Here is a 21184-nt window from a genome sequence, read left to right on the forward strand (position 1 = left end):
CGACAGCATGAAGGAACGGAGAATCAAAGTCATTGCGTAACCAATTAGTGTTATCTGGCAATTCATTCAAAGTCTCAGGGTACACATTTTAAATGTAGATATGATGGTAAAATAAATCACCTACACTAACCACTATATGGAATTATATTCAAGGTTTTTGTGCAATTCTAAAAATCCACTCGAATAACTATAAAGTATGATAAATATATGTAGGAACGCTATAGAATCATCACAGAATCATAGACTTTACAGTGCAGAAGGAGGCCATTCGGCCCATCGAGTCTACACTGGCCCTTGAAAGAGCACCCTACTTAAGCCACACCTCCACCCTATCCCTGTAGCCTAACCTTTGGACACTAAGGGGCAATTTTAGCATGACCAATCCATCTAATCTGCACATCTTTGGACTGTGGGAGGAAAGGAAGTACCCGGAGGTAACCCACGCAAGGAGAAGGTGCAAACTCCACACAGTCACCCGAGGCTGAAATTGAACCTGGTCCCTGGATCTGTGAGGCAGCAGTGCTAACCACTGTGCTATGGCAGCAAACAATGGCAACGTTTAAATAGTCAAGACGGTGGGCTAAATTCTCTACCTCACGACGCCGCAAACGCGAATCGTGATTGGCTGGAGAATCGGGCATCCGGCCAAAATCGAGATCCGGGCCTGCCGCAATCCGGTCCCTCACTGGTGGTTTGCGCCCCGCATCAGCGACATACAAAACCGGCATTTGCATTCATTTAAATGTGATTAGAGCATTTGACCCACTATACTCCGTGCCTCCGCAATTCTCTGCCCCTCTCAGGCGAAATGACACGGGCGCGATTTACTGTGGATATTTACAAATGGAGACTGGGCACCATGGCTGCAGAGGGGGAGATAGAAGGTAAGCAAAGTTTTCAAAACTGTTAAAAATTGTAGCGCTTGCTAGGGAGTGGTTGCCAGTGTCGGTGGAGTAGCGGGAAGCGACTTGATGACAGCTCTGTGGATTTGGGGTGTCCCCCTCAAGATTGGGGTAGCCTGGCTCAGATACTGCAGTATTTGTTTTAAATGCACCCATTTGGTACAAGTTCCATGCCCCTGGCTCCTCACTCTGCTGACTGCTCACTGTATCCTGTAAATGTTCACAGAGCCTCTGGTCATTTGGGAACCCACCTAGGCCACCCCTCGGGAAACCCTCAGACCCAGCTGACCAATCAATGGGATGGGAGTGGCCAAGCTCAAATCAGTGGCACACGAGGTGCTGGTTCTCTTCCGTGCATTCATCAGAAGCGCAGCACCACTGCAGGGAGAAAGCAGAGCCTTTGGCACTCTCCCTGGCACACTGTCTCTCTCAGGCAGAGGACTCCCAGCAGATGCGCACTTCCTTGCCTTATCCCTCGCTGTAGAACCTGCCCACACACAAGCCTCTACATGGAAGCAATTGGTGGCACACAGTGACCCTCTCCATCGCACAACCAGGTGCCACCCTGCTGATGGAATAAACACAACCCACCCAATGAGGACACCCACAGTAGGCCCCAGGGGGAGATAAGACAGGGGCCTCAGAGCCTTTCACTGACAGGGGTTGACGCAGCCACCGATACTCCTGTTCACAAGACAGATGGTGAGGATAAAGGCTCCCCCACTGCCAGTCACTGATGGGAACATATTGGAGGGAATGGCTGAGGGGTGGGGGTGGGTTTGGGGGGGACATGTGGAAAGTGGAGCTGAAGTGCAACTCAGGGTCACCATGGAATCTCTTGGATCTGGTTGGGCAAGGAAATACTCAACTTGTTATCATGTCTTCTCTTTTCCCGCTCCCTGCAGAGAATGAATTTCGGAGTACAGCCATACTTGCTATCTACCTGACCGCAGCTGCCATTGTGGACGCATGGAGGCTGGAGGCACAGGGCCTGCTCGGAGAGCAGGGACCAGCTGGTGAGGCTAGAGTGCCGGCCATATAACGGACCAAGGAGGAGGTGTGAAGAAGGCGCATCATCAGGCCACGTGTATACTGCCAGTGCCTGTCCTTCGAGGAGCTGGCGGATGACCTGTGCTGCCAAAGACTTCAGCTAACCAGAGAGATTGTGCGCCACCTGTACCAGATGATGCCGCACAAGGTGGTATGGAGGAGGATACCCACTCCTGGTTGCCATCAAGGTGACGGTCACCCTGAATGTTTATGCCTCTGGGTCTTTCCAGGAGCTGAGCAGGGATCTGTCTGGGATCTATCAGACATCCGCACATAGGTGCATCCACACCGTGGCGGATGCCCTATGCGCCCGGGCATAAGACTATATGAACTTCAGTCTGGACCAGGCACACCAGGATTTCCGGGCAGCAGGATCTGCGGCTCTCGCTGACATGCCCCAGGTCCAGGGGCTGATTGATGGCACACATGTTCCCTATCAGCACCAGCTCACCATGGGATGCCCTTCATCAATAAGAAGGGCTTCCACTCCCTGAATGTGCACTTGGGTGTGACCACCAGCTGCACATCATGCACGTCTCCACTCGATATCCAGGCAGCATGCACAACGCATGCATTCTGGCACAATCGCCGATGCATGGCACCTTCAAGGCGCTCCTTAGGGTAAGAGGTTGGCTCTTGTGCGGCAAGGGTAAATTGCTGCGGTCTTGGCTAATGACGCCTGTCCGGAAGTCCCAGACCAATGCGGAGAACCATTATAACGATGCCCATGCAGCAACCAGGAGCTTCCTTGAGCAGTGCATCAGCGTCCTCAAGATGCATTTCAGATGCCCAGACCACTCCAGTGAAACACTCCAATTTAACCCCAGGAGGACCTCGAACATTGTGCTAGCCTGTTGTGTCCTGTGAAACATTGCGGGAGCAGATGGCAGACAAGCTGGAGGAGGACAAAGAACGCCAGATCTGAATAGATGAGGAGGATGGCCAGTAAGAACCGGGCATGGAGCCCGGAATGGCACAGCAAGCCGCCCAACTTGTGCTCCAAGGCCACTGCACACGGGACAACCTGATCACCTTCAGATTTCCCTACTAGGGGGTCTGGCCAACGGCAGCTCCACCACACTGTCTCACCTCTCCATACTCTTCCCCCCCACCCCTTCCAAGTGGTGCCCCCTTCCCCATAGCCATTCCCATCTTCTCCTGGTCCCCCCTCCCTTCACTCCATCCCACCACCCCTGCTCCCCTCCCCCCCTCCGAGGGTCCTACCAGCTTCACTACAGGGTGTTGGCCCTGGGCAGGCAGTATCAGTGGGTCATGTCCACGGGGTGGAGGATGATGACTCACCACGAGATGAGCTCTGGTTTTCCTCATCGTTTGACAAAGTCTGACTCCTGCCTTTAGGATCATATTCCACTGTCCGCTCATGTCATCCCTGCATGTGTGCTGGCCATTCCATCTTTCCATCTTACGGATCTGTGTATCCTTTTGAGGGGTGGGGTGGTTATGGAGATGGTGAGCAGTAATGGGTCACTCACTGGGTAAGCATTCCTACAAGGTGGCCTCACACTTCTGGCGACATTCCCTGCAACCTGAGGGTGACCCCAGGTGGAATGTCCAATTGTCCTGGGGGCCCTGCCCTATGCCACCCCCAACACCCATACCACCAACCTCCCGCCCCCCCCCCCCCCCCCCCCCCCCCCGCCCCCGATCACATCGTCTACAACCAGCTCAGCTCATCACACACCCTTCAGACAGAGGATCGAGGCAGGTCGGAATGTTGATGTAAAAAGGAGTTTAACCGTGCCTGTGTACAATTGTTCTGCCCTGATATTACCTCTAACCCATGTGCTGCAGCCATGCCAACTTAACTGGTGTCCAACTTCCTTATTTTACGTGGCCTACCATTCCTTCCAGGTTTGATCCCAGACAGAACACCAGACATGGAGGTGGACTGCTGTGTATCTCGCCCTGTGACCCGAGATGCCTTTGGTGGCTGCCCTCTGGAGGCCTGGACCTGAAGGTTTGCCAGCACTTCCCCCGCACGGGCCCCTTCACTTCCTCCTCCCTCGGGGTCCTATTAGGCTTCTCCATGGAACGGAGGTGAGGCCAGAGTGAGCTTCAAAGATTTCACCATCACCTGGCGCTGCCAGTCCTGGAGGCCCACTCTCGTCTCAACCAGGGTCTTGAAGCCTTCAATCATGGAGCACAGAGACTTGGCCACGTCCCTCAGCGACTGAATCATGTCCCTCACTGCCTCAGTCATAGAATTTACAGTGCAGAAAAGTGCTATTCGGCCCATCGAGTCTGTAACAGTCCTTGGAAAGAGTGCCTTACTTAAACTCACGCCTCCACCCTATCCCCGTAACCCAGTAATCCCACCTAATCTTTTGGACACTAAGGGGCAATTTAACATGGCCAATCCACCTAACTTGCACATCTTTGGACTGTGGGAGGAAACCGGAGAAGCTGGAGGAAACCCATGGAGACTCGGAGAGAAAGTGCAAACTCCACACAGTCACCCGAGGCTAGAATTGATCCAGGGTGCCTGGAGCTGTGAGGCAGCAGTGCTAACCACTGTGCCACCCCTCTGTGGCTGGCCCAGGTTAGTCAGCGTTCGGTCAATGCTCTCGACACCCCCAGCCATGACCCTTTGAGACTGGAACAATCTCTGGAGCACCACAGAATGTCCAAGTGGGACCGGTACATGTCAGCCTGTGACTGGGTTCCCTTGACCTGAGCCTCAGCCATAGACCGCACAATGTGCCCCAAGGCCAGACTCATGGCTGTCAATTTTTGACCAAAGGCTTCCACCACGGACACCAGCCATTCGGTGTTGGCCTAGGTACCACGCATTGTCGGCATGATTTCCTGCAATTGAAAGCGGTTGGACACCTCCAGCCACACTGCAGGCGCTGGAAAGTTGCTGACACCCCTCCTGTAGATCCTGGTTCTGCACTGCATCTCCACCAGTGGTGGGATCATACATTGCAGAAGCGAGATACCTGTCCGGACTGTTTCCTGGGAACGGGCAGCCCTCTGACTGCCCACTCTCTCGGGAGTCTCTACCTCCACTTGATCTGTTTCCGCATGTGTGAAGTGCGCACGAGGTGACCGAGGAGCCTCTTCACTAAAATTCCCCAAAAAGGTGACGACTGTGGAGAGTAGGTGAATGCAGTACCAAGAAACCAGTGTCATCCCCAGAGAGGTCCTCCGGGGTATACTAGTTTGTGGCTATGGGTCACAGCGTCGCGCTGTCGATGACGACCATGGCTGAGGGTCTAAGCAGAATGTCCGACTCACTGGGGGACATTACCCAGTACCCGGCTGACCTTGATGAGGTGCTACGGAACATGTCCCGCTCTCAGATATGAATGCGGAGCATGTCCCAGTCACAGGTGGCAATTGCCGAGGCGCTGCAGAGCATGTCCCAGTCACTGAGGAGCATCGCCAAGAGCATTATTAGCCATCTCAGGTGGCCACCCGCAAGGGACCATGGGAATTATGGCCAATCCAGGACTCAGACACACTCAGAGCTTGTGTGTGTATCTGCAACCCAGATAGCTAGACGCGATCGAAACCCCCGCTCGTTTGCATTCTGATGGCCCATTTCCCCAGAACAAAAGAACTGTACTCAGGTAACAGATACAGATACAGACTAATCGGCACCACTCCCTTTACTCAGGGAGCCCAAACAGCCAAGGTCAATGACCGCTAAGGCCACGCCCAGCCATCAAGGTACCCACCCCTTTATTGGCCAAAATCGAAGGCAGTGATCGAAGCCTGTTGAATTATTGGGTCCAAGTTAAGGACCGCTTGAGCACAACCAGTGTGACGCCTCTGTCACTTTCTTCCACAATATGGGCCGACATTGTACCCTTGCCACATCTCTCCATGATGTGGAGATGCTGCCGTTGGACGGGAGTGGGCACAGTAAGACGTCTTACAACACCAGGTTAACGTCACAGCCCGGGTGGCCACATGGGCCTCGTTGTACCGGGTGTCCGCATCTCTCCAGGCATCCCCTCACTCCCCCCCATGCACACCACATGCAGGTGCTGGGTGGGAGTGAACACTGAGCGAACAGGCAGGGGTCAGACTATGGCATAGATTGAAAAACACTGGCGCTCAGCTCTCTGTGGGTTATCATCACCCACCTGCCCTCGACAGTGACCTGCTGATGGTGTTGACACAGTCCCAGCACCCTGGAGTGATGTGACACAGACACAAGGAAGGTTGGAAATGAAAGTAGAGGGTGACGGACAAGGCTATGGCCTAAGTGAATCGGGTGAGTATGAGGGTCTCCCTGACCCTCCTTGCTTGCCGGACGGACCTTCACCGCTGCCGCCAGTCCTACAGCCTCTGGCTGGTCCTCTGGTTCCTCCCTGGCATCGTCCTCCAGCCCCTGTTGGTCGGGCGCCCTCTCACCATCCTCATCCTCCTCAGAGGTGGTCGCATGTTCCCTATCACCAACTCCCAGCTCGTCGCCCCTCTGTTGTGCGAGGTTGTAGAGGGCACAACAGATCACACAAAGCGAGCGACCCTCTGGGCGGTGAACTGGAGTGTACCACTGGAGCGATGGAGGCACCGGAAGTGCATCTTGACGGGTCCAATGCACTGCTCAATCGCAGCCTGGGTGGCCACATTAGCCTCGTTACATAGAACATACAGTGCAGGAGGCCATTCGGCCCATCGAGTCTGCACCAACCCCCTTAAACCCTCACTTCCACCCTATCCCCGTAACCCAATAATCCCTCCTAACCTTTTTGGTCACTAAGGGCAATTTATCTTTGCCAATCCACCTAACCTGCACGTCTTTGGACTGTGGGAGGAAACCGGAGCACCCGGAGGAAACCCACGCAGACACGGGGAGAATGTGCAGACTCCGCACAGACAATGACCCAGCGGGGAATCGAACCTGAGACCCTGGTACTGTGAAGCCACAGTGTTAGCCACATGTGCTACCATGCTTCCCTCGTTGTACCGGGTCTCCGCTTCAGTCTCCGGCCTCCATATTGGCATAGTTAGACAGGTCCTCAGTGGATACCCCTTATCCCCCAAGAACCAGCTGCCCATCCTGGGGTGCTCCTCAAAGAGGCCGGGGATGACTGACTGCTCCAGGATGTAGCTCTCGGGGACGCTCACCAGGAGGTGTGCACATACGTGCATGATCTTCACCTGGTGGTCGTACAAGAGCTGTATATTGAGGGAGTAGAACCCCTTTCTGCTAGTGAGCGCTGAGCAACATGCGTGTTATCTATTACCCCCAGACCTGGGGCATCCCGGCGATGGCAGAGAAACCTGCAGCTAGGGCATCTTGCTGGGCTTGGTCCATGTCAAAGATTATGGATTTTTCCGCCCGGGCATACAGGGCATCCGTGACCTGTCAGATACACCTGTGGGCACACAGGTCCCTGCTCGAGCCCTGGATTGATCCTGAGGTGTTCAGGGCTGCGGTGACCTTGACAGCCACCACAAGCGAATGTCCTCCTCCGACATGTGGAGCCACGTCCGTGAGGACATGGTACAGGTGCCGCCCAGTCTTCTTGTTGAGACAAAGTCTCCTGCGGCATACGATGTCTGTCATCTGTTTAAAACGAACAACTCATTTCAAAAAGCTTAAGAAGCGACACCTGATCACCCTGCACTCCCCCTCTGGGTCCTTCCATGACCTGATCAGTGGCCTGGTCCTCAGGGTGTGAGGCGGTTCCAGCACATGGTCCGCCATCTCGAGCATCTGCTGATGCTGCTACTGCCGTTGTCTCCGGCGACTGGCCTTCTGGGAGACCAGCAGCACCACTAGGGCAAATTCTTATCCAAAATCCCTGCCATAGCATTCAATATGCATAAGACATTGGGGGAGGCTGTTAGACTGGCAGAAAACGGTGGCTCCCACACCGGGACCCTCCAATTCCCCAATGATTCCCCTCCCCCGCCCCCCGCAACAAGGGACGCCCTGCCCATGCACACCTGGCTGCAGTGGGCCCCCCTCACTCGACCCCAGACCCTGTACCCAGATACCCACTCACAACGTCACCTGGACGGGGTGTGATCCCCTCGCCGTGGCAATCACCCACCGCCCAGCCATGGACATGTCCCCAGAGCTGTGTTCCATCCCCTGGGTGTTCGAATGTTGGCTGCTGCATGTGTGCTGTTGCCTCCCGCAGTGTTCAAACACAGTATCCAGGCATAACGGTCTGATTGGGATGCTAGGCAATGACTCCCACATGCTACACGGGAATCCACTTGGGTTGTGTGAAGTGCTCACTTAACCATGACTGCCAATTCCTTATTAGCAATAGCCTCAGGCACATGGCCAGAGGCCTTGGTAGTAGGTGGGGGTTAAGGGTTGTCGGTGGGGAAGACGGACAGGGACAAGGGTTGCCCCCACAATGGGTGCACACAATCCAGGGGTTGCCCCCAGGTTGACCCCCACAGAGCCTCCCTCCGACCCTCCCATGGCGGCCCACCGCTGCGAAGGGTCCCCCACCCCCAGCCGTGGGTCCCCTGCCCCCCGCCGAGCACTGGGGCGGCAAGCCCAGCGCACACGAGCTCTTTACCTGCGAACAAAGATGGCTACTCACCTCATCGGTTCCCCACAGAAACCCTTCCCGCCAGGTTCACCTTTTTAAAAATAAGTGCTAATCGGCGCCAGTGTGACCTCTTCCTGGGCAGGCCGATGAATGACAGGAGGCCATTGGATGAGGGGTGGCTCCTGTTACTTGTATGGAAATAGGGCTTAAGTGGTGATAATTGGTTTATCGCCACATTACGTCCTGATCCTGACTTCGCCTATGGGAGGGGGCCGGTTGCATCGTAAACGCAATTCTCATTTTCTGTCTCTCCCGCTATTCACCAGCCTCATTTCACACAGGCGCGAGCACAACGAGGACGGAGAATCGCGCCCTTAGTCTCCCAAACGGAGAATTATGCCCAGCATCTTTCAAGGAGATGCTTTATTTTAGTTTAGCTGGAAGAGGCACATACTTACTACCATAGTAACCATATGTCCGGAACAAGTGATTTGCGCAAATTTTAAAGTTGGCCTTTCACATTTCATTGGGAATAATTTTAATTCACGCCTAAAGGTCCTGAAAGGTGGGACTGTTTCATGGAACCATTCCAAGAACTATTCCAACGGGGCTTCAAGTCTGCCCCGACACTCTGAAAGAGTACCCTACCTAGGTCTACTCCCCGTCGTATCCCCACCTAATGTGAACATCTTTGGACACTAAAGGGAATTTATCATAGCCAATCCACCTAACCTGCACATATTCGGACTGTGGGAGAAAACCGGAGCACCCGGAAGAAACCCACGCAGACACGGGGTGAAAGTGCAAACTCCACACAAACCATCACCCAAGGCTGGAATTGAACCCAGGTCCCTGGCACTGTGAGACAGCAGTGCTACCACTGTGCCGCCCCTCATGGGTAAGCAGACCTACAAGGCGGCCTCACACTTCTGGCCCCATTCCCTGCCACCTCTAAGGATGACCCCAAGTGGAACATTCAATTGTCCTGGGGACCCTGTCCCGAGCCACTTTTGTGTTGACCAATCAGAGGAAATAAACAAATATATATTTCAAAAGATTTCATTTGAAATCAAACAAAAAGAGCATGTAATACCTCTTCATATTGGTAATCATCTTCACTTTCTTCTGTAATAGTAACCTCTGTATTTGAGTCAAGTTAAGAAGCATATAATTGTATCACTTTCATAACAGCAGTATAAATTTATATAGTTTAACTAGGTATCAATTTAATTTAAAAGATAAAGGAATTATTATTTAGTCTTTATGCAGTACAGTATAAGAGGTTAATTCTAACTGTGATATCTTACTGAGGCACTGTATACATCATCACAGGAATACTCTCTGGTTGAATTGCATGGCAAGATAAAGCCACTGTAAGTTGTTTTTTTAAGAACGTTAATGTTTTCCTTACCTCAGCAGACTCTGTGAATATTCTGTGATAGTATATACAGTGGCAACAAGTGAAAGAACTCTGCCATTACCAGAAACCTTCACAGCCCTCAATCAAGCAAAGCATGGCAAAGAGTTACTTGTGGGGAAAACTACAGAGGAGCAGCGGGGGGGTGTTCAAAGATGAAATGGGGAGGGTACAGGTCCAATATGTTCCCTCTAGGGTAATAGGAAGTTGTAGCAAACCCAGAGAACCATGGATGATCAGAGACACTCAGGATATGATGAGAAGGAAGAGAGGCTTTCAACAAGTATAAGGGGAGCAAATCTGCAGAGATATTAGTGGAGTGCAGAATGGAGCTTAACAAATCAATTAGAAGAGCAAAGAGGGGGTATGAGCAATCTCTGGCTGGAAAAAGTAAGGAAAATCCCTAGATATTCGATAAGTATATCAATGGGAAGAAGATAACGAGGGAAAGGGTAGGACCAAGTGGGAAATCTGTGGGTGGAGCCAGAGGAAATTGGCAGGGTTTGAATGAATATTTCACTTCTGTCTTCACACAACAGAATGAGGAGATAGTTATGGGACTAGGAGAGATTGAGGTTCTTGAGCAAATTGAGTGACCAGGGGCGAGATTCTCCGACCCAATCACCGGGGGGGGGGGCGCGAATCACGCGACGCTGCTGCGGCGCGGGTCCGCTGATTCTCCGGTGACCGGAGCCCACCCCACCCCCCCAAGCGATTCTCCCCGCGCAATGGGCCGAGTGCCCGACGAGTTAGGCCAACTCCAGCTGGCGCCGTTCTCGTATGGTCCTACCTGCCTCGGGACCTCGCCGTTCATGCTGCGGGGGGGTGGGGGGGGAGGATCCGATCCGGGGGGGCCTCCACGGTGCCCTGCCCCACGATCGGGGTGGATTCAAAATTGGCTTAGCAGTATGTTATGGGCCCCAAAGTGTATCATGGAATTCACCGGACCCACAACTTTTAATAGATTGTGGTATGGGGAGCACATGGCCCACTCTACAGGTGTGGTACAGCAGAAATGGAAAAGTAGCTTTTAAAGCAAAACAATGTTTATTCTATGAACTCAAGTTAACCTTTTAAAACATACAGTGAACATCTTAACAACCATTAATTTAAATACAACCCCCAAAGAATACAACACAAAGTAATCCTTTAAGCTTACTTTTAACTTCCATACGACTTAAAACACCTTTTACCAGAAGCACATCAGGTTAAAGTCACTACTGTTATTAGTTTTAAACCACCAGGATCGATTTTCAGTCTTTAGATTACAGAGAGAATACCTCTTCTGGCTGTGACTGCAGCTTTCCAGCTCTGAAAACAAAACTAAAACACATCCTGCAGCAAACAGCCTAAAACAAAAGTAAAAAGCTGACAGACAGCCCAGCTCCACCCACTCTCTGACATCACAGCAGTAATAAACACCCATTTCTTAAAGGTACTCTCACTACAGATATTGATACACACCCATTTATAACACCCATTTCTTAAAGGTACTCTCACATGACACCTCCCCCCCCCAAGAAAAAAAAACATCAACTTCAAGATGGTTTCATTTTTCACATTTTCACTATCCTTTAAGAAATGCACACAGTAAATATACTTTTTTTGTTTAAAAAAAAAACAACACAGGCAAACAGGTACAATAATATAGTCCATTTTTGTTCTTCTTCCTCCAACTGAAATTCGTCTCAATTGACAGTCTCATTGAACAAGATGGTATCTGCACGACCCGTCCATTTCTCTACGCCTCGGCATTTCTCTTTAAAGTCAGATACTTTAGTTCAATCTGATCACAGAGTCCCTTGTAATTCTCGAACACAGGAGCATTGGTTATCACAGCTTTCAGGCAGTCAAATGCCTGTTGAAACTCCGGTGTCCATTCAAATTTTCGACGTTTCTTCAGCAAGTCCATCAGTGGAGCAATCACGCTACAAAACGTTTGCACAAATGTTCGATCAAATCCACTCATGCCAAGAAATCACATTATTTCCCTTCATCTTGAGAGTATCAGAAACTCCTCAACAACTGTTGGTTTCACATCCCGTGTGACCATTCGACCCTGCCCGATTGTATGGCCAAGGAAAGTGACTTGGGCTTTTCCAAATTCACGTTTGGCTAGGTTTATTACCAAACCCGCCTCCTGAAGTCGATCGAATAACTCCATCAGATGTTTTAAATGTTCTTTCCATGTCCGGCTGAAAATTACCAGATCGTCGATGTATACCACACAATTGGGTAACCCTGAAACAACTTTGTTAGTGAACCGTTGAAATGTGGCTGGGATGTTTTTCATGCCAAATGGCATAACTTTGAATTGGTATATACCATATGGAGTCACAAAAGCTGAAATCTCCTTCGCCCTTTCGGATAAAGGTATCTGCCAGTAACCTTTAAGTAAACCCAGTTTGGAAATAAAAGCTGATTGTCCCACTTTCTCAATGCAATTCTCCAAATGTGGGATAGGATAAGAGTCCGTTCTTGTAACTGCATTAACCTTTCTATAGTCCACACACAACCGTTGGGTACCGTCTGGTTTAGGCACCATCACTATGGGTGAGCTCCACTGGCTGCAACCCATTTCAATTATCCCATTTTTAAACACACTCCCAATCTCTTTGTTAACCTGTGCCAAGTTTAAAGGGTTAAGTCTGTATGGATGTTATTTGATCGGAACAGCCTTTCCCACATCTACATCATGTACAGCCATTTTAGTACTTCCCAATTTATCTCCACAAACTTGCCCATGTGACTTCAATAACTCTTTCAGGTCAGTCTGTTTTTCCTCTGGAAGGCAACTCAACAATTTATCCCAATTTTTAAGAACATCCTAGTTTTCCAATTTAATTTGAGGTATGTCAAATTCAGTCATCTGGATTTGGTTCGTCACTTTGAGTTAGAATCATTAAAACCTCTTCCTTTTTCTCTCCTTGACTTTCTTTCATATGACAAGTAGTAGACTGAGATTGCTTTTGTGTCTGGCAGCCAGTGACCAGTGGCGTACCACATGTATCCATGCTGGGCCCCGTACTGTTTGTCATTTGTATAAATGACATAGATGACTATGTGGGGGGGGTAGGATCAGTACATTTGCAGATGACACAAAGATTGGCTGGATGGTTAACAGTGAGGTTGAGGTCTTGAGTTACAGGAAGATATAGACGGGATGGTCAAATGGGCGAATAAGTGGTAGATGGAATTTAACCCTGAAAAGTGAGAGGTGATACACTTTGGAAGGAGTAATTTAACAAGGAAGTTTACGATGAAAGGTCTGACACTGGGAGGTTCCCAAGAACAAAGGGACCTTGGTGTGTTTGTTCATAGATCTCGGAGGACAGAAGGGCAGGTTAATAGGGTGATGAAAAAGGCAAATGGAACACTCACTTTTATCAATCAGGGCATAAATTACAAAAGCAGAGAGATAATGATGGAGCTGTATAGAACTGTGGTGAGTCCACAGCTGGAATACTGTGTGCAATTCTGTCGCCACATTATAGGAAGGATGTAATTGCACTGCAGGCGGTGTAGAGAACATTCACCAGAATGTTGCCTGGGATTGAACATTTAAGTTATAAAGAAAGATTGGATAGGCTTGGGCTGTTTTATCCGGAGCAGAGAAGACTGATGGGTGACCTGATTGAGGTGTACAAGATGTTGAGGGGCATGGGCAGGGTGGATATGGAGCAGCTGTTCCCCTTAAGGGTCAGTTAAGAGGGGACTCAAGTTCAAAGTGAGGGGTGGGAGGGAGGGATTTGAGAGAAAAATAATTTATCCAGAGAGTGGTGACGGTCTGGAATGCACTGCCTGGGATGGTGGTAGAGGCAGGTGCCTCACATCCTTTAACAAGTACCTGGATGAGTACTTGGCACGTCACAACATTCAAGGTTATGGGCCAAGTGCTGGCAAGTGGGATTAGGTGGGCAGGTCAGGGCCTTTCATGCGTCGGTGCAGACTCAATGGGCCAAAAGGCCTCTTCTGCACTGTAGTATTCTGTGATTCTGTGAACTGGTGCCAAAAATGCATTTGTGGACCTTGCTGTGAAGCCAAGCAGTGAGCAGTCAGTATGTTATTTATACACATTAGGTAGCTGTGCAGTTGATGATCACCCATTCAAATAATAATCTGCCATCCTATTTTTGCTACAGAAGCGGATAACCTCACATTATCTACTTTATACTGCATCTGCCCACTCACTCAGCCTGTCCAAATCCTGCTCAAGGATCTCTGCATCCTCCTCACAGCTCACCCGCCCACCCAACTTTTTAATCACCTGCAGACTACAGCAGCAGGCCACAGCAAATGCTTTGTCCCATATCCCCTTAAGGCCTGAACAAGATAACGTAGCCCTTGTTAAAGAGATAGAAAGCATTGCATCGATAATCACAACTCTACCAGCAACAACTCAGCAATTGGACAAAATTTAAGTTGTACATAAATCTGATGAAGACTGTGCTCAGGTCAGAGAGTAGAATCCCATTCTCAGACAATACTATAAACAGAGCGGATGCCTCAGTGTAGTTAATGATTTACTCATCTATGATAGGAGACTGGCCATTCTGAGAATTCTAAGATTCAATGTACTTCAATGATTGCACAAAGGACATTTGGGCATTACAAAATGTTGAGCTAGTACAAGATATTCTGTTTGGTGGCCGGGTCTCTCAAAATCACAGATAATATCAAAATGTATTACTTGTCCTATTCATCGTCAGCGAACAAGAAAACCGTTAACAGCATCTTCCTTTCCATCAAGAGCATGGAAACATCTTGGGATAGACCTCTTTCAATAGAGGCAAGATATTCTTGATTATATTCGGCTACTACTCCAGATGGACAGAAGTTAAGAAAGTACAGGGTTACTTTTCTAAAATAGTGATTACTTCGCTGAAGGAGATACTTACAACACGTGGAATCTCAAATGTTGTAATCTCAAGACTCTGAACTGCAGTTTGTCAGTTTAAAAAAAATAAATTTAGAGTATCCAATATTTTTTTTCCATTTAAGGGCCAATTTTGCGTGGCCAATCCACCTACCCTGCACATCTTTGGGTTGTGGAGGTGAGACCCATGCAGACAGTGCTAACAACTGCACCACCGTCAATGGATATATTAAAGAGTTCACAGCATCATGCTGATTTATCCATACTCCCAGCTCACCAAGTTACCCTCAAGCCAACAGTGAAACTTTAAGAGAGGTGCGCACAAACAAGCTGATGACTTGGACAAGGTGAGGGAAAAAGAGGATGATAGCCAAATATCATTGGTGCAGTCATTGAAGTATATCGCCTCAGAACTCTTAGAATGGCCAGTGTCCTGTGGAACTCTGACAAACACCACAAAGCACACAATCTGCCAAAATCCAAACCAGGAAAGCCAGTTTATACCTAACATGGCAATGGCTGAATAGACACCACATCCCAGGTCCCACATCATTCAAACCAAAAATGATACAATGAGAGGGAACAGATGTATGCTAACTGCCACACAGAAGCACCCTCCTACACAGTCTAAGCAGTCACCTACAAAATCAAAGAGACCAGAGCTGCTGCATTCATCAAGAGATTGAGATGAATACCAGACTGGTGAGCTCTAGTCATCGACAAATTCTCCTTCTGCCCAACAGAGCCCGAGCAATTACCCATGGACTCAAATGCCCAATCTCCTCCACAGGTGCAGAGGACCTGGTCAGGTAGACTAGCGACACAACACCACATGACCTTATAGAAAGACATGGAAGTCAGAGGTTTGTGGGAGGATGCAGTACGAGGGGTTAATTATAGCTGTGTATTCTCATGAAACGGTATACATCACAGGATTTGAGGCAATGTCTCATTTTTTTTTAAAATTCTTTACGGGATGTGGGAATCGCTGGTTAGGCCAGCATTTATTGCCCATTCTAGGTGACCTTCAGAAGGTGGTGATGAGCTGCCTTCTTGAACCACTGCAGTCCCTGAGGTGTAGGTACACTCAGTGCTGTTAGGGAGGGAGTTCCAGGATTTTGCCCCAATGATAGTGAAGGAGCGGCGATATATTTCCAAATCAGGGTGGTGAGTGACTGGGAAGGGAACCTCCAGGTGGTGGTGTTCCCAGGTATCTGCTGATCTTGTCCTTCTGGATGGAAGTGGTCGTGGATTGGAAGGTGCTGCCTCATGAATCTTGGTGAGCTACTGCAGTGCATCTTGTAGATGGTGCACACAGCTTCCACTGTTCGGCGGGGGCGGAGGAATTGCCGAGTAGATGCCAGTGTTGTAGCTGGCTTCCAATTTGTGCGCCAGTTGCCTTTGTGCTCAGCAAATAGCACATGGTACAGTCACCAGCTCTTCTTAAAGACAGCCTGTCCCGCTTAAAGTGAAGTTGCAGTGAGCAATATTGCTGGGATTTAAAACATGGAGAATGGAACACCATGGCTGACAGCACATTCCTGGGTAACATATGTTGTGTTGCAGTGGTGAGTTGTGCAGGTGAAATGCCTTTGGTAGGATTTTTTTAATGATTAAATGATTATTAATTGTTAATGTATGAGGTCATGGTCTGAGTAATCTTGCTGTCTTCTTGAACCTCAAGGCAAGATAGAGTCGCAGTAAGTTGTTTCCCAATAAAGTTAATGTTTCCCTTACCTCAGCAATGTGTAACATTGTGTTAGCACAATGACAGCAGTATTATATATAGCACATTATAACAGATTCATTATCTTACAGTACATAGCCAGTCTTCCAAAATTTTCAAAAGTGCAAACCTCAGGAAAGACAACTTTTTAAAATGACTTCAGTAATATCAAGGAAGTGGATGAACAGTCACAATAGTATTAAAAAATACTCACTTATCCAGTCTTCAACTGGAGATCTGTCAAAGTATAACTATTCAGATTGGTGCAATGCATCACAATATAAAACCAATAATCTTTGCTGGCAATTAGATTGGAACATCGCCTGCTACACCATAAAAGTATATTCTAATTGGAAGCAAACATATTTTTCAGTTAATCACATTATCATGCTGTAAAATGTAACACAGACCAAAGGCTTGGGGGTTGGTTGTGGCAAGAAAAACAAATCAGAGGCCAGGGAGTGGATGGATATCAGAAGGGTTCGGAGATGTACGAGGATCAGAAGTATCGAGGTGGGAGACTGGAGGTCAAAACAAGCAGCCTCAGAGGAGAGAAAGAAGGGTCAGAACAACAGCAGAAGGTGGAAAGAAAAAAGGCCGGATTTGATACAGAGAAAATAGGAGCAGGAGTAGGCCATTTGGCCCTTCAAGCCTGCTCCACCATTCAATATGATCATTCCTGATCCTCTATCTCCAACATCATACTCCCCATACCCCTGAACACTATTTGAGTATAGAAATCTATCTATTTCCTTCTTAAATACATTCAGTGACTTAGCCTCCACAGCCTTCTGTGCAGAAAATTCGACAGATCCACCACTCTCCGAGTGAAGGTTTCTCCTCACCTCCATTCTAAATTGCCTATCCTGTATCCTAAGACCCTAACCCCTTGCTCGGGACCATCCCAACCAGGGGGAATATCATCCCTGCATCCAGTCTGTCCAGCCGATCAGAATTTTAGATGTTTCAAGGAGATACCCTCTCATTGTTCTAAACTGCAATGAATGCAGGCCTAGTCGATCCAATTCCTCTTTATACGACAATCCTGCCATCCCAGGAATAAGTCTGGTGAACCTTTGCTGCACTCCCTTTATGGCAAGTATACCTTCCCTCACCAAGGCCCTGTCCAGTTGCTGTAAGACATCTTTGCTCCTGTTCTCAAGTCCCTAGGCAATGAAGGCCAACAAATCATTTGCCTTCCTAATTGCTTGCTTTCAGTGACTGGTTTACAAGGGCACCCGAGTCCCTTTGGATATAAACATTTCCCAATCTATCACCATTTAAATAACACTCTGCCACTCTGTTTCTCCTTCCAAAATGAATAACTTCACAATTATCCACTTTATACTGCATCAGCTAAGTATTTGTCCACTCACTGAACTTGTCTAAATCATCTTGAAGCCTCTTAACATCCTCCTCACCACTCACATTCCCAAGTTTTGTGTTGTTAGAAAACCAGAAAATATTTACATTTGGTTCCCTCTGGAATAGTAAGATACTGTGGCTCATGGGACTATGTGGCTCATGGGACTGCATTGCCCAGGATGGGGTGGGAGTGGGAACGGTCTGCAGTAATGGGTTACAGGTAAACTTAGTGGGAGGGTGGTCTGGAAACAGTCCTGCTCTTCCTGGCCCAAAGCAGTACAGGAAAGGCACCCATCTGCTACATCTGGAACGTCTTGCCTCCCTTTACCTTCCATCTCTCCCTAGTTCAAGGAAATTAGCCCAGCCAGCATAAAATTTAAAATGGAGGTCAAATATGAGTCACAGGCTCTCATTAAAATATTTAAATCGGCAAAGCACCTCCTAGGAATAATCATTTACAGTGCAGAAGGCCACTCGGCCCATCAAGTCTGCACTGGCCCTTGGAAAGAGCACCCAACTTCAGCCCACACCTCCACCCTATCCCCATAAACCCAGTAACCCAACCTAACCTTTTGGACACTAAGAGGCAATTTAGCATGGCCAATCCACCTAACCTGCACATCTTTGGACTGCGGGAGGAAACCGGAGCAGCCAGAGGAAACCCACGCACACAGGGATAAAGTGTAAACACCACATAGGCAGTCACCCAACCTCTACTCCATGCCCTCTCATCACATTTTGCTCTTTGTTGCTATGAAGACCAAACTTGGGCACTGCAAGCGAGAGCCAGCCCAGGCCAGGGAGGGATGGCTTAGATCATTGGCCTCACTGAGTTCAAGAAAGGCGGCATGGTAGCACAGTGGTTAGCACTGCTGCCTCATAGCATCAGGGACCTGTGTTCAATTCAAGACTTGGGTGTCTGTCTGTGTGGAGTTTGTACTTTCTCCCAGTGTCTGCGTAGATTTCCGCCGGCTGCTCCAGTTTTCTCCCACAGTCCAAGGATGTGCAGGTTAGGTGGATTGACCATCAATAAATTGCCCCTTAGTATCCAAGGATGTGCAGGTTAGATGGGATGTGGGAATGGGCCTAGGTAGTTTGCTCTTTCAGAGGGTCGATGCAAACCCGATGGGTCAAATGGCTTCGTTTTGCACTGTAGAGATTCTATGATTCTAAGGCTGCTGCAGAGCACGTTGGCAAAGAGCAGGATGGCCCTTGTGGTGATGCAGAGCTTAGCCTTCCGCAATCAACTCGTGCAGATTCTAGCTCCATAACTTTACCCAGTCCTACAATTCAAAAAGAGTGCAATTTACTCTGAATTAGCTTCCGCTCATCCACAAAACCGGTCTTTTTGCCTTTGCAGGTGCCAGCCGACTGAACAGCTAGCCAGCCCAGCAGCGCTCCAAACCCCCGAAGTATGTCTGAGGATGACGGTTCAGAAGAGCCGTCACAGCATTCACCTGCACCTTCATCAGTGCAGGGACACACACCTCATAGTTCTAGGTGAGATTCGGGGCCACTTTCTGGAGGACGCCACACAGACACATCCCCATAGCAGTCGGAGGCAAGGGCAGCCAGGTCTCCAGCACTGGAGGGCTGCTGGAGACCAGCCACCAGCTCAGTCCAAAGCAGCTGATGAGCCTCTGGAAGCACCTGCCAGTTCACTGGTGGAGATGTGAAGGAAGACAGTGGAACATCAGGCAGAGCTCTAATAGTCAGATTGTGAAGAGTACAGCAAACTGCTGATGCAGCAAACCTTCTCCAGCGCATATTGCAGAGAACCACCCGAGTGGTCCAGATGCATTGCATCTCACCAGTCCTAATGTCAACTCTGAGAGCATTTGATGGTGTGACCAACGTTGTACCTTTCCTTGGCTGGAGTCTGAGGGAGATGAAATGGAGTCATGAGTCACGGTTTAAGTGGGCAACCCTTAACCTCAGCAACCAGCCCCGACGACTTTCTGGCCCATCGAAGATCCCAGGCACCTGGGAACGGCTAAGGATGCAGGAATCATGGCAACTCCAAGGAAACTGTGCACAATCGTACATGATGTGCTTTCGACAGTCGTATATCAATTGCATGTTGATAGAAAGGAAGCCCATGCAATTGATGAACCTCAAGGGCTGCTGCCAGGGAGCTCATATAGCCACATGGTTGCAGTCTATTGCTCCTTGCACACTGAGGAACCCGGGATAACTACGAAGCAGAAATAATAATGCAATTAATAATAATCTTTATTGTCACAAGTAGGCGTACATTAACACTGCAATGAAGTTACTGTGAAAAGCCCCTAGTCACCAAATTCAGGCACCTGTTCGGGTACACGGGTACACAGAGGGAGAATTCAGAATGTCCAAATTACCAAACAGCATGTATTTCGGGGCTTATGAGAGGAAACCAGAACACCCGGAGGAAACCCACACAGATATAGGGAGAACGTGCAGACTCCGCTCAGACAATGACCCAAGCCGGGAATTGAACCTGGGACCCTGGCACTGTGAAGCAACAGTGCTAACCACTGTGCTACCGTGCTGCCAACCTGAAGAGAATCTTGAACTCGGACTCCTAAGTCCCTTTGTGCTTCTGATTTCCTAAGCTTTTTCAATTTAGAAAATATAAGAGTTTCTCATATATTTCTTATATATCACTCCTGGAACGAATCGATCTTTCCGCACTGCAAAGAAACGTTACAAAGTTTTGGCACCTGGTCCAGTCTCTTAGTCACTGTTGAGTGCTGACCAGGCGTTTGTAACAAGGACTACGGACAAATGACCCTTACAAAGCACTGCAGTCCCGACCTATTTAGTGTTCATGCAAACTATCTCTATTGTGCAATATTAAAAAGCACCCACCCAATAATCTGCCATTTGCGTACAACTCCTTCCAGTAATATATGTGGCAGAAGCACAGTGGTTAGCACCGTTGCTTCACAGCGCCAAGGTCCCAGGTTCGATTCCTGCTTGGGTTACTGTCTGTGCGGAGTTTGCACATTCTCCCCGTGTCTGCGTGGGTTTCCTCCGGGTGCACTGGTTTCCTCCCACAAATCCCGAAAGACTTGCTGTTAGGTGAATTAGACATTCTGAATTCTCGCTCGGTGTATCCGAACAGGCGCCGGAATGTGGCGACTAGGGGATTTTCACAGTAACTTTGTTGCAGTGTAAGCCTACTTGTGATGGTAATAAAGATTATTATTATAAACCCCTGGATTGTCTGGATGTCATCCAGCCTTATCGGGTTCCAATTTTCCTCCCCTCGATTTTCCCTCTGCCTTCCATTATTTGTCCACTTCATCCACCTCCTTGCCCCTCTGTCTGTCATTGTGAGCCCTTGCCCATCCCCCAACCACTCCTTGCACAGCTCTC

The 21184-nt window shown here is 49.0% G+C and overlaps 1 protein-coding gene across 2 annotated transcripts in view; it reads right to left on the reverse strand.

Moving 5' to 3' along the window:
- spag16 (sperm associated antigen 16) overlaps nt 1-21184 on the reverse strand; it is a 1374442-nt gene that overhangs the window by 1331249 nt on the left and 22009 nt on the right. For both annotated transcript variants that reach the window (XM_072483243.1, XM_072483236.1), the window contains exon 2: nt 9534-9580. In XM_072483243.1, coding sequence (XP_072339344.1) covers nt 9534-9580 — 47 coding nt within the window. The remainder of the gene's footprint in view (nt 1-9533; nt 9581-21184) is intronic.

This window comes from Scyliorhinus torazame, chromosome 2, assembly GCF_047496885.1.
Source record: "Scyliorhinus torazame isolate Kashiwa2021f chromosome 2, sScyTor2.1, whole genome shotgun sequence".
Classification (NCBI taxonomy): domain Eukaryota; kingdom Metazoa; phylum Chordata; class Chondrichthyes; order Carcharhiniformes; family Scyliorhinidae; genus Scyliorhinus; species Scyliorhinus torazame.